Source organism: Populus trichocarpa, chromosome 15, assembly GCF_000002775.5.
Source record: "Populus trichocarpa isolate Nisqually-1 chromosome 15, P.trichocarpa_v4.1, whole genome shotgun sequence".
NCBI classification, from domain to species: domain Eukaryota; kingdom Viridiplantae; phylum Streptophyta; class Magnoliopsida; order Malpighiales; family Salicaceae; genus Populus; species Populus trichocarpa.
In genome coordinates, this window is record NC_037299.2 from 1,319,863 (window position 1) to 1,337,970 (window position 18,108).

The 18,108-nt window shown below is 31.6% G+C and overlaps 2 protein-coding genes across 3 annotated transcripts; both read right to left on the minus strand.

Annotated features, from left to right (window-relative positions):
- Nucleotides 1-1,374: 1,374 nt before the first annotated feature.
- On the minus strand, nucleotides 1,375-3,500 carry LOC18105505 (uncharacterized). The gene is made up of 3 exons (XM_052447322.1): nucleotides 2,793-3,500; nucleotides 2,607-2,664; nucleotides 1,375-2,429 (listed from the first exon to the last, which is right to left on the minus strand). The coding sequence occupies exons 1-3, from the start codon at nucleotides 3,350-3,352 to the stop codon at nucleotides 1,560-1,562; spliced, it is 1,488 nt and encodes a 495-aa protein (XP_052303282.1). The 5' UTR covers nucleotides 3,353-3,500; the 3' UTR covers nucleotides 1,375-1,559.
- A 4,615-nt stretch (nucleotides 3,501-8,115) lies between these two features.
- LOC7453833 (cyclic nucleotide-gated ion channel 1) lies at nucleotides 8,116-15,504 on the minus strand. 2 transcript variants are annotated; one of them, XM_024586682.2, is made up of 8 exons: nucleotides 15,065-15,504; nucleotides 14,244-14,387; nucleotides 13,087-13,642; nucleotides 12,307-12,516; nucleotides 11,234-11,520; nucleotides 10,575-10,686; nucleotides 9,699-9,935; nucleotides 8,116-9,208 (listed from the first exon to the last, which is right to left on the minus strand). In XM_024586682.2, exons 2-8 carry the CDS (start codon nucleotides 14,270-14,272, stop codon nucleotides 8,513-8,515), a joined length of 2,127 nt encoding a protein of 708 aa, XP_024442450.2. In that variant the 5' UTR covers nucleotides 14,273-14,387; nucleotides 15,065-15,504; the 3' UTR covers nucleotides 8,116-8,512. The 2 variants fall into 2 exon arrangements, with proteins under 2 accessions (XP_024442450.2, XP_024442449.2); XM_024586681.2 differs by having other exon boundaries at nucleotides 15,151-15,503.
- Between the last annotated feature and the right edge of the window lie 2,604 nt (nucleotides 15,505-18,108).

An 18,108-nucleotide genomic window follows, 5' to 3' on the forward strand; every position in this document is an offset into this window, starting at 1 on the left:
CATAATGCAGGTCTTCCTCCCCCATTTTGTAGAAATTGATACCAAATGCAAATCACAACTCTCGTGAAGATATTTTAAGGGATTATCAGAAATTTCCTTTCAAGTCAAAATTATTAACAGCGTGTTTCACAATTGTTTAGTTTTCTTTTGCTTCAGTTTTGAAAAAACAAAAATTGTTCCTCAGTCATGAACTTAAGGTGATTTGGAATTGTATTCCAAATAGTTTTTTTAAAAAATAATTTTTTTATTAAAAGTTTTTTTATTTTTTTTATTTTTTATTGCTTTAATGAGTTGATATCAAAAATAATTTTTTTAAATAAAAAAAATATTATTTTGATGCATTTCTGAGCGAAAAGTATTTTAAAAAATAATCGTTACTATATTTTCAAACACCCTCTAAAACAGTTGTTATGAAATTTTATTGTTAATGAAGAGGAGCCAAATTTAGCTGTGGAGAGTCAGATGAAGAGACCGTTTTGGTACACGGTCCAACTTGTGTTTCTAAAAATTTTGAATTTTTTTTGTTTAAAATTAATATTGTTTTTGTGTTTTTGGATTGTTTTAATGCGTTGATATCAAAAATAATTTTTAAAAAATAAAAAAATATATTTTTTTGATGTATTTTTAAGTGAAAAGTACTTTGAAAACAACCACAACTATATTCCTAAACATTTTCGAAGTCAACTTTTCAAATTTTTTAATGTTTAAAAATATTAAAATGTCTGGTAATAATGCCCTACCTAATAATTATTATATAAAAAAAGTATACCTAATAATTTCTTATTTAATTGGAGTAAAGATATTGACTGAAAATGTCTAAAAACAATTTTATAATACTCATTCAATCCTATTAATTAATGTATCACATCATCATCCTATATCCCAGCAACTCTAAAAAAAAATCAATTTCATTAAGCTTTATCTCTTTCTTTTATGCACACTAAATCCCTACACCTTGGATTTGCTTTATCTATTTCATATGTTTTTTAAATAGAAAATATGGCATTGATATCATATTAATTATCCTTTTATCTGAAGGTAGCTAGGCTCATATTAAAAAAATATATATTAATTTTAGATGTAGGGTGTTTGTCAATATCGATTTATGTATACCTAATATTCAAGTGATGTTAATGATTTCTGCTCTTAATTAAGAAGTAACTCATCGTTTCTTGTTCAAGCTAGACTTGATTTTTTTTAATTTTTTCCATGCTGTAAAATGTGAAATGCGTGGGGGATAAAGATAGCTTCAATATGAATGCTTTACTGGTCCCATGAAAGCTTGAAAATGCATAAGAGAAGAAAAGAAAGAACCATGAACTGTAAATTGTACGACTTCTTGAAAGTGCATGCGAAAGCGAATGCATTAATAAATTTGTATCTGGAAATGATATATTGCTTATTATCAATTTGAATCACACGACTTCTTGAAAGAAATGACAATCCAAACAGTACAACATTACATATATATGGCAAACCAATCCACACTGTTAATGGGGGGAACAAAAGGACGAAGAAAAAAAAACAGCTCTTATGTGTATGATCAAGTTTTAAGGGTGTTATAGGGTGGCGTTTGAGCAGCTGCAGTTGCCGAAACCTGGTTTCTCTTTTGTTTCTGCTAAGTAAGCTTGTATGGCACTTACTGCAATGCCATAAATAAAAGAGTACTTGACCACTGCTCTAGAAAAAGGACCCTTATTTTCAAGGATCCATCTCTTGACACTGCTTCTATAATGCGATTCAACAGAGCGTTTGACCTTCGTATAAGCAGTAGGGTTGGGCGCCAGATTGGTTGTCATCTCTTTGAAGATTTGTGCTATCTGATCGTCACTTCCTATAGTGGTGCGGAGTATTCCCTTTGATCGCAGCTCCTTCACATCTTCAGGTTTATCAATCAGTGAACGCATAAGGCATACATACGAAGTGCACCTACCATAATACCAACCAGCGCATGTTTCATAGGCTGCCAAGTTCAGAAGCAAGGACTTGGTTGAGTCCTCTATGCTTAGTGGAGGAATGCAGAGTGCTCCACCGAGCAATGTATTTTTGAACTTGACATCGGTGAAGACACGGGTGTTGCTTGGCATAAAAGAAATTCCAACGTTCTTAAGCTCGTTGACAGAATAATACCGGTTCCAGCTTGTGATCTCCCCGTACCTTCTTCTCTCTGGTAGATGTTGTCCTAATTTGCCGTATACGAACATGAAATAAAAAAATTCGAGAAGATGATCATAAGGATCTAAACCAAAGGCAGTATCCTTGGATATTGGGGATTTCGATCTTAATTTTAATGCTCTCGGCAATTCTGAAAAAAAAAGGGATATTTTTTTCCAGCACAACTCTCTTTGAGGGGGTATTTCATGAATGTCTTTGGAGAAATTTTCAAGTATTTTCATCCAATTTTGATCTTCACTTTCCGGACTCGAACTCTGGAAAAAATGCAATAAAATTGTGTTGTTCAATTTTTTATGCGAGTACAATATATGATGCATGCAAGTTATGAGCAGAATAATATAAATAATTCAATAAAAAATTAATAAATTTAGAATGCTCCTAAACTAAACACAAAAGAACTAAAATAGATGGCAGAAAGAAGATTGTTTTACATGTTTGGACGAAGAAGTATCCTCCACGGCAATGTGATCCCCTTTCCTTTTATATAACCTGAGTTCATCAACAATTATAATTTTAATGCTAAGATTACAACTTCAACTAAAGTAAAAATTCTAGTTCATGTTCATGCTAAATCACATCTAGTTAAATTAAACATTAGCATACTTGTAACCAACAACCTCATCAATGGGATAAGAACTCGAAAGGGGAGTTGGTTCTCTAGTAAGAACAAGTCCCTTCTAACCGAAGCAACTTCTTCCTTCCTCAGGTTCTGTTTCGCAAGCTTGTGGGAGACAACATGGAGAATGAAATAGCCATCAAGAAACATCATCTGGGTGAATTTCTCATCGTTGAACTGACGTGTTGACTCCTCTGCATAGCATTTCCTTGCATCGGTGACCAACTCTTTGACCTTGCTGTACATTTCTTCAGCAGTCACTCTCCTATCTTTGACAAACTGGCCGGCCATTTCAGCCTTGAGCTTCTCCATTTCCTTGAGTTCTTTTTTCCCATGGTGATAGGGACCGATGGAGACAACCAGTGGCTCATAGCAATCCGTGTTCTCTTTCATTTTACGAAACTCTGATGGAACCCTTGGAACCTCTAGCTCATTCACTTGGTTGGAATTTCCGGCCCTACTTTCGGTCATCAAGGACTGCAGCCACGCATGATCAGTACTATGCGAAGGACTATGTGAAGGACTATGTGAAGAGCCCTCAATGTTTAGTGCTATAGACATTGTTAGTACGTATACACACTAATGATAAACACAAGAATAGGATCTGTTAACTAGAACTAATTTATAGTAATTTATACCAAGTGATTGATCGGTCTAGCTTGAAAGTGAAGTGGCTTTAGCTTGGAGCAAGTATTTTAGCTTACTTGGAAGTTGTGCTCTATTCCTTTGAGCCTATTTGAATTCACGTTGGACAGCATTGTGCTGCACAATGATTCGGTTAATGTTGTGGTCCGTTCATCGTGTTTTGTTGTGTTGCGTACGTTGTGCCATGAAACAAAACAATCAAGTTATTGTGTTGCGAATAAATTTATTATTGTGATATTTGAATTAAAATGACTATAGATTAAGCATATAAACTTGTTATAAGATTTTTAGTATATAAATTAGTTTAAAAAAAATGGGATTATCATTTTAAATTTTAAATGTCATGTAGTGATTTAATATAATTTCTATACTTGTATTTATTTTGATTCAAAATCCTATAAATATTAAATTATATGCTTATATAGTTCATATTATGAATAATATATGGCTAGATAAAATATTATTCTTTATTCATAACAATAGTTCATATTTTGTAAATATATAAGATAAAAATTAAACACAAATTTATTTAACATGATTCATTGTTTATATGATTTGTTATGTTTATATGATTAGTTAAACTGAGCTCAAGTTTTTAGTTGTAGTGATAATAATTAGTAAAACAAATTGAGATTAGTATTTTAAACTTTAAATGTCATAGTAATTTAATATAATACTTATACCTGTATTTATTTTGGTTGTTTATGGAATATGAAAGCAAAATATTACAGGTTTTCAAATACAAGGAATGGAGAGGGAGCTTAATTTTCCTTTTCAATATATATTAAAATTAATATCAGTTAATTTGTGCCAAAGAATTCTTATTTTTTTCAATTTGCATGTCATCTTTTTTTTCAATATATATTTTAATGCCATTATGTGAAAAAGATCTTTGTTTTAGAAAATAAGTTTGCAACTACACTAGTTCGAAAATAAAATCCAGACCTAATGTAGAATTTTTCGAACTAAATAACCACAGAAATGATGCAAATATAAATCAAGTATATGTTAATGATTTATATAAATTATGGCTGTCACGTCCATTCAGTCTAGAATTTAATTAAATCAATTTAAGAGCTCGGGTCATTAAAATTATCCGGTTAATTTAAGTCTGTTATTTTTATCTAAAAAAATAATTTTTTAATCCTTCTTTTACCGAATCAACAGAAATTGAACTCGGGTCAACAATTATTTGAAATAAACTTAATTTAAATTATATTTTAAATTATTATATTAATTTATCAGGTTTAATAACTATGAGTAAATTAACCTAGTATCTAAGAAAAGTTAATGATTTCTGGTCTTTATTAATTAAGAAGTAATTAGTTGTTTGAGCTAGACTCGATTTTTTTTTATGCGGTAACATGTGAAGTGCATGGAGAGTATACATATATAAAGTTATGAATGCATGGCCCACCAAAATTGTTCGGAAAAGAACTTTAATATGTTCTCTCTGCAGCCCCTTATAACTTCTGGTAGAATATTGAATAAAGAACAAGCTGTCTTCTTCTTTCCCTTCTTTTTCTAGCTAGTATAGAGGTTATCCCTGCCACTTATCATGTCTTTTCAATCTTGTGTTGAGCAAGCAGAATTTCTTTTCACCTTTTTTGAGAATCAACCAGCGTTATAAGCAACTGCATAAATATTAAAGATAAAAGGAAAGATTCATAAATGAGAGTCACATTTGAAACCTCTATGATTGTGTCTGTGCACTCGTTATCAGCATATCAGTACTCAAGGGGCGTGACGTGATGGTAAAGAACTTGAGATCTGCACAGTAAGTCTCGAGTTCGAGTCAGGGCGTACACCTCTTGTAAGTATCTGGGATAATCGGGGTTTTACTCGCTCATCTGGACCCACAAAATGTGCTTTCCAGGAAATGAAGTTTCCTCGAATCCAAAAAAAGAAGAAGTTATGAGCACATCAGTATCAAACAGAGAAATGTCCTCCATTGAAAAACATAAAAATTAGTATCAACACCTCTTCATAGAATTTATTACAAAGTTTATGATATTTTAGGATCAACTAATGTTATAATTGTGATTGTATTTTATAACTGTGATTGATATTATTATTATGATTTTTTTTGTGTTGGGAGAGTGGGAGTAAGGTGGCCGAAGCTACTAATTCCCATTAACCCGTTTAAAAATTCAGCCCACAAAATGATTTTTTCGTTTGTATTCGTTTTGGTCTTTTGTTTAAAATTTTACTTTAGTCTTTCTATTTTATTTTTTTTACAAATACATCCTTATGTGAATTTGTGTCCTTATATTTTACAATAAATATAATGTATTATTTAAATTATAAGAGTCAATTAAGTCCCTATGCGTCAAATCATAAGCTTGGTAAAAATAAGACAGGCAATTTAAATGGAGTGATAGAATATGGTTTAAGTGGGTTGAAATAAGTATATCCATTTAGAGATTAAATTTTATATTTCTTACAATACCATACTATATCTATTGTCTAAATTCCCTTTTTATTTTCCTAAATTTAACCTAAACAAATGGAGATAAAAATATAATTATATTAAATTTAAAGATGTAGAAGGAACAAAATCTCATATAATAGATATATGAGACCTAAATCAAAGTAAAGACACTTCAATTTCCTAAAACAACAATTTAATCTTCATAAAATCAAATCTATCAATTTATCATCAAGGGAGCAGATCTTGGTTAACTAACATTAGATGAAGTTAACTTTCGGGTTTTTTGAGGTTTCTTAATGAAGTTAACAGAATATATCAATTGTTTCAAAGAATATAAAACTCGTTTGTTTTTATGTTTTAAAAATATTTTTAAAAATAATTATAAAAAACTATTGTTTTACTTCAAATTAATTTTTTATGTCTTTAAATCATTTTGATGTGCTGATATCAAAAATAAATTAAAAAAAACAGTATTTTAATATATTTTCAAGCAAAAAACGCTTTAAAAAATAATCATTACCACAATAATAAACAGACTTTTAAAAAACATTATTAATATATAACATGGCAATGAAGTTATGAGTATTTAACTTAACTCCTTTGACAATGTGTAGATTGTAAGATGTGATTTATATAATTGAGATGATAGGCTATCAAATAGTTTAATAAATATTAATATTAAAATTCTATTTGTTGATTTGAGAAGTAATTTTCTATTTAATAGGTAGTTGTGTGATATATAAAGAGTTTATTTAGAATGTGATTCTCTTTTTATTCCATTATTGTACGTTTTATTCCATAAACAGCTCACGTAAAAAATAATTGAGGATTAAAAAAGAAATTAACATAGTTTTTTTCATTAAATTACATTGAAGATCTCAATGCATTTTTTAAATAATTATTTGAATGTGAAAATCATGATATTTTTAAGGTCATAAGCATTTTATTTTATGTTTGATTGTTCATATTTATAATTAGAAAAATTACTACATCACTTTCGCCAAAAGAAATCTACTTGATATTGACATAACATGATGTTAATGATTTCGGCTATTCGTTAAGAAATAATTAATAATTTTCTAGATTATTTATTAAAATATCATTCTCGTTATCATTGTCATAATTATTATCAAAATATCATCATCATTAATATCATTATTATTAAAATATCACTATCATTACTATTATCACAATCATCATCAAAATATAATTATTATTAAAAAGATGCTTGAGAGTGTAGTAGTAGTTGCGGTTCAAAATATCATTAACTTCACTAATACTATAATTATTAAAATATCATTTTGGTTACTATTATCATAATCATTATTAAAATATCATCATCATTAGTATTATCATTATTAAAATATTATCCTTGTTATCATCATCACAATCATCATCAAAATATCACAATCACTAAAGAAGTATTTGGAAGTGTGGTAATGGTTGCGGTTCAAAGTGTTTTTTGTTCGGAAATATATCAAAATAATATTTTTTTAGTTTTCTTTTTTAAATTAACATCAACACATTAAAAAAATTTAAAAATAAAAAATAAATTATTTTTTTAAGAAACACGATATCAGCTGTCTTAAATACCACAGCCAACATTTTTATCTAACTCTTTCACAACCATCACTTTCTTTAACATCTTCATTATTATCATTAACTTCACAAATACTATCATTATTATCTTTATATCCCTTGCAAATATATTATTATTATTATTATTGCCATGCATGTTTTGGAATATTTGATTTTCTAAAAATAGAAAACAGTGAATGGTAACAAACAGACTATTAATTTTTTTTTTCTTTTTGTTTTAGATTATTAATTCCAAAATTAATTATGAAATTTAAAACATGATTTGTCATGTCATGTTTTGAAATGCATACTATGTTATGTTCATAATATCCGAACTATTTGAACATCCAACAATTGATTTTATGTTCAAAAAATCTAACTACTGGGAAAATTTCTGGATTTTCTAGATTGTCAATCGGGAGTTGTTTAGTAGGCGCGGGCGTGGCTCACCTCTAACAATATAATAAATTCAGTCCATTTTCTAAAAATGTTTTCAATTTGATCCCTACAATGGTGAAAACTAAAAGCTTATTCCATTTCTTGCCCTTGAAAAGCATCTTGACATGTATTCTTCTGTCTATCTCTATGGTGAAGCTATGTTAGTTTGACCATTTGTCATCAATTGACCAATGATTAACCAATAGGATGATGACATGCAACATCTTAATAATTATTTGAGAAACAAATCAATTAGTGATATTCTTAATAAAATAAAAAAATAAGAAAGGCTAGAATAAGTAATCTAGCATGCCTTCCCTTAACATAGTTCTGCATATTCAGACACCACTCTGCACTAATTCATTACATCCTGTTAGATTTCTCTGTTCTAAACTATGAACATAAATCAACTCAGGAAACAATTGAACACTTCCATATACAACATGATATACATATACATATACAGGCCTCGGAACACCCACTAACTGCAGCCATCTGCTATAACATTGTGCCAAGCTCTCCTTTCTTGATTTTTTTTTTTTTATCTAATATTTTGCTGGAAAAAGTTGGTCTAGTTTCTACAAACAATCAAAAGCACAAATTATGAAAAGTAGCATACTTCCCGTCATTCATTCTTCAGCAGTAAAATCAGGCTCTGCTGGCTTCTGCAGCAGCATTGGTGGAACTCTATCCGGTACCCTTGACTTGCGATTGCTACCACGCCGTAGAGCACGCAAAGCGTTAGCAGCAAATCTGGAGGCATATATTGTGGCACCTAAACTTGGTGAGCTCGCACTAGCCTTGGCTAATGCATCTTGTAGTCTGTTTTCCTCTTGCCGAAGAGACTCTTCGAGCTTCTTTTTACTATAACGGCGCCATGCAGCCTGTATAAAACAGGCTGCCCATGTCCTCCACTGCTGTGAGTAAAACCTGAAAGTGTGCCGGAGCTGCTTACTGTGGAGCCGCCGGAATTGAGAAGCAACAAATTTCAAGTCATCGGCCATTAGAGCGAAGGCTTCAACTTCCGTAATGGTTCGAACTGTTCTAGTTGAGATAGGCAGATTAGATGAGGAGTGGGGATCTAAAGCCCATGTGAGAAGTTCCTCTCCACAAAAGTCACCAGCCTTGAGGTACTCAGAGTTGAAGAAGCCAGTTCTTCCACCATTGGTGGTCATGGTCAATAGCTTGCCCCGCATAACAAAGAGCATTTCATCAACCGGGTCACCCTCACGAACAATGTAGCTCTCCTCTGTGTATAATGCTGGCTTAAGACGGTCACACATAGCATCTAGTAATTGTTCATCCATTTTTTCAAACATCGGCACCTGAGAATCACATCCCAAACAAGAGAAGAAATTAAACATCTAGTAGTTAACCAAGGATGCAATGAAATTTCAACTCGCAAAGTAATTTCTGGCAGCCTTTCTTCTTTGTGGATCGTGGAGTATGCATGCAAAATAAAATGAGCAGGCAATAAGAGCTTAAACCTCTTCATATAACACTCATGGAAAAAAAAACAAAAAAAAAAAACTATAGAAAAATGAACCTTTCTCCAAAATGGGTGGTTTAAAGGATTCTCATGACATGACTACTCAAGTCATCTCCAATAAAAGTGCACTAAATAGTTCTCAAATGATAAATGCAGATCAACTAGTCATATCAATAAATTGCTACCCAAAGATGTAATTTGAAAGAACATTTGAAACCACAAGGAGATTAAGCCAACATTTGCAGGTAGTAGCAAGGGAAATATCAGTTAAATCACCATCAATATGTGCAACACCAGTGGAAATTACAAAAAGATGAATAACTCACTCTCATGAGCAAAGCCAAGCAGAGGTGACGCTTAATGTCTCTTCTAAGGTCCTTGGGAAGATTATGGACAAGGGTCTCTTCATCAACACCTCTAGTTTCTTGCCATCTATATTGCTCATACCGCCTAATCCGCTCCTTTATATTATCTGGAAGCAAGCGATGGGACATCCACTGCTCTGCATCTCGTCTTTTGATTCTCATTTCCTCCAATCTTGTAGTTGTGGATTGCAAATATGTCTGATTAAGAATAACTTCAGTTCATCAAAACACAAAAGATATGGGCATCGTGAAAATAAAAGATGTCTCTCAACCATTTCATTAACAAATATCTCATGCTTGATCTGTAAACTAAACTATTTATGAACTTTCAGGAACCCATGTTCCTTGGATAGTCCAAAAATCAAGATGGTAACCCTTTGGCAATGGTTAAGCAAACCAAGGAGCATGTCATTGGTGGCCATAATGAATAAGAATCCTACTTACTATTCTCAAAGCAGCATCACAGATACTAGATCTTTTTTTTCAAAGAACAAAAAAATAAGAAAAACAAAGATGACAGAAAAGTAAAAAGAAATAAATCCTAGCGCCTTCATATTGTACATATTGTTAATGAGAGATTCCACTAAAGACTAAGCTACCCTACCAATACCACCAGATGCAAACTATAAGGAAGGTCCTTCTAATTACTGATCAAAGAATGCTTGATCAGGTGTTTGTGGGACTCAATTTTGGGACCATGGCATGAAAGCATAAGATGCATGCTCCCAACAATAAAAATTTAATAAACTCCTGCTTGAAATTAGAAAAAGTTCTACTCAACTCTGCCGCATATAACTGCATTACAAAGAGATATAAAATAAAGATAATAATACCAACCTGCATATTTCCGATGAGAAATGAAAATAGTACCAAGCCGGAGATAGAAATGAAAACTGCAAAGCAGATTTCCCAAACATAGGTACTTGTTTGAAGATTTTGACCAAGAGAACTGCAAAAGACACACATGAGATATCAGAGAACCTTTTCAGTACCAATAGTTCATTACAGGACATGAATGCAGAGAGCATAAAAATATACAAGGAGTTGGACTGCAAAAAAAAAAAAAAAAAAAGAGAAATGGACTGAAGAAGAGGACATAAAACCAAGATTCAAAGAGACAATCACAACATCATTGGTGTGTGCATGCATGCACTGTCAGGGGAGGGGGGACACATAACCAAGATTCAAAAGCCCTAAATAACAAAATGGTGATCATAACTATTATAAAGCAGAGACCTTTGCAGAACATAAACCACAATATTTTTAAAAGGATGTTTACAAACTTGTAGGTTTCAGTACAACCATCTCATGAAAAAAGGACAGGACTGTTCTCACATACTCTCTCTAAAGAGTTCAGATAGAACATAATTGGGTAGTGGTCTTTTACCGAATGAGGTTACGAACACTAATCACTTCATAATTTAGTGTTCAGCCTTTCTGCCTTGATTGATGATGCATAAACCCGGTAATGTGAAAATAATTTAAATGACGGTTACCTCAGATTTTGCAGGCCCCACCAAAAACAGTAAAAGAACTTCTGTGGAAAATCCATGGACGACAAAACAACACCAGACTGAAGGGCATCAAGGAATATTCCAAAATTGAAGATTGTTTCGTTTGGTGTTTGTATCGGGCAATAACCATCCAGAAATGTGACATCTCCAACAACATCTCTATCACAAAACAAAAGTTCAGGCTTGCATCCACAATTTTTCCCACAAGCTTTTCTCCAACAATTTGTTTCTCGTTCTATTGAGAACAAATACCAAAAGGCTCCAAGTATCTAAAATTTGAGTTAAACCAATTAGTAGTCTGAAAGTTATGCTTCAAGCCAGAAGATGCACTTCCAATCACAATCAAATTCTGACTCCGAAAAAGAAAAAAGAAAAAAGAAAAGAGAGAGAGAGAGAGAGAGAGAGAGAGCTCTGGCATAATACAGCATGCTTAATCTAATCAGGTTTTAAACAGAAATGAATTCATGAAAGACAATGACAAAACTTTCAAATTATGAAAAGTTGCAACCCTTTCCATAATCTTCTTCAGTTATCAATAGACCCAGTTATCAATAGATCCAACATATCATTTCGTGTTCAATAGAATGAGCCAAGCACCAAATCCACTTAAAAAAATATATATATGAGCACATGTCAAGAGCATATAAAACATTAAAATGCATGGAGTGTAGTTCACATGACACGATAAAGGACAAACTAATAAAACATCTGAGTAAACAAATAGAAAAATGGTAGAATTCATTGAAATAATTGTACAACAAAAGATGAATATCATTATATATACCGGTAGACATAATTGATCAACCTTTTGATGCCACCTCAGTTTAAAATGCATTCCCTTAAAACTTTTATTGACATAATAGTGTTAAGGTAACGAGTGTTTATTAGGCCAGCTCATCCTTAGTTGATCCCAACATAAACTATCCTATGGATAGCTTATTCAACATATATATATATATATATATATATATATATATATATATGAATGGCACATGCAGTAGATTTCTCATCTATTTTACTATAAATTAAACACAGATCAAGTAAGTCAAACTTACATGACTCGCAAGCATGTACAGAAACAGATTAAATGCAGCTCCAGCCCATGCAGTTTCGGTAAGGATGCCAGAAGTTGTAACTTCCTTATATAATGGATAGATTCGCACAAACCTTGGAACATACTGGAAGATAACAACAAATTTTAACAAGTTCTTTGTATTCAAATAACTTGAGCCGCCCATTTTTGGAATGATAATTAAAATCACCACCTGGAAATTGAGCAGCGAGTTAGAAGCCCACAAGCCACATCAAACTCTATAAATAACAATGCCAACTAAGCCAAGATTTTGACCAGTAAAAGTTTCCCAAGAGCAAAAAAATTGAAAACTATGGTTCTTCAAGCAACTTGCTTTGATAAAATGCCAAATTTTAGTATTAGATACAAAAAGCATTTAGTTTTGGGAGATAAACCTATCCTCCCAGTTTCTGCCACATGGATAGCATATGTGTATTCCCCATGGTACAAGGAGCATCTGATTGATTAAAAGGATAGGGCAAAGGAAAAGTGAAGAAAAACTTTGATGGTGGATGGAGAATTTCCATGGATAAACCCATGGATATCTCACATAACAATCTCAAGTGACCCCAATTCACAGTTCAAGGTCCACTAATGAGGGTTATATACAGGCACAAAGTTCTTCCGTGTTCACCTTAGGAAAACAAGTTTAAGTATCCATCACAAGTATAAAGGCCAAATGAAATATAGTCCTCTTTGTAAATACTGTGTCTGATAAGCATGTCACAAACAGTATATAGGCAGGGAAAAGAAGTTCCTTTACCTGTGGGAGTGGAAGGACTGCCAGAATGTCAATTAAGAAATATGATGATAGATATCTCTTAGCTATTGCCCAAGTATCCTCAACCAAAACACCTCTTCCAAATACCCGAGAAGAAGGAGCGATGAATCCAGTGCGGAATTCAAATATAATATGTAGTATATAAAAGATGTCCGTAAAAGAGCGCAAAACACTTGCTGTAATCTCCATCGTGTTGTCCAAAGAAAGACATTTCTTCTTATCATCAATCACAGGGACATAGAAAAACAAAGGATCCAGTGAAACAGCAATCACGCATGATAATACGAATATCTTGTTCCACCTTTGAAGGAAAGGCCCCTGTGGGTCAAGAATTTTCTGCTTGGAAGCAAACTCACTGTTGAATGAATGTGATTTTAATGATTTTGAAATCCTTCTAAAGCTTGCAGAACCAGATTCCAATCCTCTTTGAACCTTCTCCGAAACTGAGCTTATTGTTGTTCTAATTTTTCCTGGATATATCCCATTACTTGCAGAATACCGACCTTCAGTAGTTTTCTCTGATTTCCAATCTTGAAACCTGAACAACACATTATCAACATAATGGTTTACCCTCACTCTAAACCATCCACTTAAATTGAACATCAAATATGCAACAAGCAATCACAGAAGCACGAAATGCAACACCAAAATTATATAACATCTCGAGACCACACCTGGATGTAAGCTATTAGATGCAAAAAACCAATAGCAATGATGATGGCTGGGGAGAAGAGAAAGGGAACTGGCAGTGACGCTGGCAGTTAAAAGTTGCTAATAACAAATTACAGAATAGTAATTCATTCTTGTTAAACAATGCATAATAAGTGGAGATTCCAAAGTTGGTTCCAATATAACAACAAAACTTGGCAACGTATTGACCATTAATGCTACAAAGGCATCCATGATGGAACAGTAATACAAAACTTCACTTTTAAAAGCAAGCAATCAGCACCCTCATTCTCTCCGCGTCTATGTGAAGCAGCAGTACAGATGATGCATCAATTATCATTTGCTTGCATGTCTAAGAAATGTAATTCTGAAATGTTACAATTGTTCCTTAAATTCCAGCATAAAAATGCCATCAAAAGTAAATAAAACACTTAAGTTAACAAATATCTGCAATGTGGAAATGAACTAACCTCACAAACTTCTCTTGTGGTTGATTCATGATTCTGGCTTAATTTAAGTGGTAGTCCACAATAAAAAAATCAACCTTTAATCAAAAAATTAAATCCAAGAAACTTCTTCATATACTGCGCACTAATCTACTAAAATGCCAACCCCTGCAAGAAAAACAGTAAGTACAATAAAAAAAATAATAATAAAACTTGTATTAATGCATTCCTGTTCAACCCTACTCCAGCAAATGCAACCCTTTGCAGTTCATGAACATTTGGAATCATAATTTATAGAAACAATAACCCTAATAGTTAAAACTGACTGTTAAAACACAAAATGGATTATAAAACATTGGATAAAACAAACTCAGAAACCCTATCTTCACACACTTGTTGAAAATTTTATAGACTCACGGAAATGGTACGGTTAATCAAAGACTTTTTTTTTTAGAATTACATAAAAGTGACACCTGGAGAGATTTTCCAAAGGACACACCCAATTGCAGATATGACACTAAAATCCTTACAAAAATAATACCTTGACAGCCAATAGACAGGCACACAACAAATATATACAATAAATGACCTTTGTTTTTGTGAAAGTTAAGTTTCATGGAAAAATATTTTCCAAAATTAAACAGAAAACCAGAATCAGGACAACTTTAAAGTACTTGTTGCAAAATTCAAAAACAAAAAAAAAGATAAGCAGAACTAAAATACCCCATAAGAGAATAAACTGAAACTCAACCAACAGAAGCAAAATTAAACTACATGTAAGAGAAAGACAAGGATTTTTAAGGAAAAAGGGAGGGTTTTTAAGAGAGGGAAAGGGAGAATGGTACCTCTAAAGAGGAAGAAATCCAAGTGATTGTTGTAAACAAAAGGTTGGCTTTGTTTGTTAGTATCAAAGGAAGATAAAGAGACTTACTTTTTCTTAAATCATTCATGTGATTGAAGAAGGAAGGAAGGAAATTTCCTGGAAAATGTGTAAAGGTCCCTTCTTTGAGCGTTTCCTCTCCCTTACTGGTATGGTTTAGCTTAGTTTAGAGTATAGAGAGAGAAAGGAAGAGAAGTGAAATCCCAAAGAGAGTTGCTGTCAAAGGGGGTGACTGGCCGAGGCAAGAGCCAAGAAGTCAAGTTAGTGCTAATGGGTCGCGCTTTCCTTCGATAACTGCAATGTTTCGAAATGGCCAGACTGCACTCATTGAACGACGATTGATCTAATGATATAATAACTTAAATTAGGCTTTTAAGTTTTTTATTGCTGAACTAACAAAACGAGGAAAAAAAAAAAGAATTTGAATGTTAAAATGTTGAACTTCAAATTTGCTCACAAAGTTGTCTCTAGTCTCAAAAAGATTTGTGTTTTACATGTGAAAGGGGTTCTGAGTTTAGTATTATGTCACAATATGTTTTTAAAAATACTTTTTAATTTAAAATATATTTTCTATAATTTTTTTATTTTTGATATAAACATATTAAAATTATCTAAAAAATAAAATATATTAATTTAATATTTTTTAATAAAAAATAACTTAAGAAGTATTTTAAAAACTAAGTTGTGACTCAAAAACAAACACTCAAAACAATGTGATTAAATTATTTTATAAGATGATAAAGGATTGAGGTTTATTTATTTATTTATTTTCCTTGATTTAAGAGGAGGCATAACTTTTTTTTAATATTTTTTTGTACAATTTCCATCGACTCTTCTTCATATTCTACCCAGTCAAAACGATGAATCAAGAAAGAATAGGATTTTCACTGTTAAAAATGACTCAAAACTCCATCAGATTAAATTTTAATAAATCTCACCCAAGAAGCAATTGAAATGGTCAACTGCAGATCAAGAACTATAGGTAGAAGAAGAAGAGGGATTCTGTATTCACTGTTCATAGCTGAGCTGACGCCATAAATATAATTGCTAGACAAAGAGCCACCAACTGTACTGGTTTATTTTTTTAATCTTTGGTACACAAGTCAAAGCTACCGGTAGAGATTTGATTTCTTCTAACATAAAATATGTTGAGAAACAATAATAACCTATGACTTTTGCGTGAATGTCTGCCCCCATGAATATCTAGTGTCAAGGTAACGTTTACTGCTTCTTCTTCTTTTAAGAAAAATTGTTTTAATTTTTTTATTTATTTTTAATTGTTTTGATGGGTTGCGATTAAAAATTAGTTTTTAAAAAATAAAATAAAATAATATTATTTTAATACATTTTAAATCAAAATTATTAGGGGCAATGTTAGTGGTGTAACAAGAAGATTTCCCAAAATTGGATCAACTAAAGTGTTCACATTTTGTTAAAAAAAATTATATTTAAAATCAGATTTAGGGGTTAACTTGTGTAATTAAATTTGTTTTATTAGGATTTAAAAAAAAAAGCTGAATAAACGATCATGACTGAGAGATTTTGAACTAAAACACTTCTTTGCCCTTTACAGTATTGCCCCAAATTATTGGGGAAAAAATCTAAATTAATAGTTGTATTAAGTATGTTTAGGAGTGTGGTTGCGGTTGTTTTTTAAAGTGTTTTTCACTCAGAAATGTATTAAAATAATTTTTTTTATTTTAAAAAAAATTATTTTTGATATCAGCGCATCAAAATAATTTAAAAACATATAAAAATATTAATTTAAAAAAAAATAAAAAATTTTAATTTTTTTTTAAAATGCTTTTCAAATACAAAAATAAACAGCCAACACTGAAAACCATGACTTAGCAATTAACAAAATTTCAGTGCCAAACCGAAAGCAATGTGCCAAGTTGACCAACGCATATGCATCAGACCAGGAATACCTAAATGGAAATGGGCATAGCGTGTGAAAAAAAAAAACACTGCGTGTGTTAACAGTTAACACAGCTAATAGAATGGTTGGTCCCGTTAAAAATATCAAGCACAGTTTATTGTGTTAAAAATATCAAAATTTTATTAACATGGCGAACCATACGATTGACCGCTGGAATTAACCTAATGTTAAGTTTGTTTATATATATAACATTGATCTCAGATGTATATGAGTCTGATAAGCTGTTAGAACTATCATCTCTAGACTTAATCAAGTACTGAGCCAAAATATGTATGAGTTTGACTAGTTGGTAAGCCTATGTCTATAAGTCTAGCAATTTATCAGACAAGCTTATGTTTTTTTTTAACTCTAGAAAAACTTTTTTTTAACTCGGAAGAATCTTAAGCTTCATGATGGACAGTGAGTTATAGATATTTTTATACTGATAAGTCTGAAATATTTTTATCATGACAAATCAGATATATTTTCTATCCTGACATGATAAAGATATTTTATCCTAACAAGTCAAAGATATTTTCTGCCCTGACAGGACATGGATTTATTATCATGATACGTAAGAGATTTTTTTTTATCCTGACAAGACAGTAATATCTTATCCTAATACGTAAGAGAATTTTTACTCTGACAAGATAAATATATTTTACCAATATGCTAGGAGAGACCTTAAGAGTTATAAAAAAATAAGATAATTTTTTCAATTTTTTTTTCTTTATTTTACAATGATAGATCTAACCTAAAAAGCTATTTTCTTACAAATATAATTGATTTCTCTCTAAATCAACATTAATTTAATCGTTAGGGAGATATCAAATAAATAAAAAACATTTTACAAATAACAAGCATGATGTACCAATCACTCCATAAAAAAAATAAAAAATACTAAAATAAAAAATTAACAATATTATCACGGTTCGGTTCTCAGCTTGGCCTCCAAGTCCATAAAATAGAAATAGACTTCCTCAACGTTTCAGAATTCAAGACTATTTGCCAGGAGTTTCTATTTCAGTGACGTACAGCTTGCCTGTACTTGTTTTGCCTGGCTTCAGGATCATCGAGGCTTGCCTTATTAA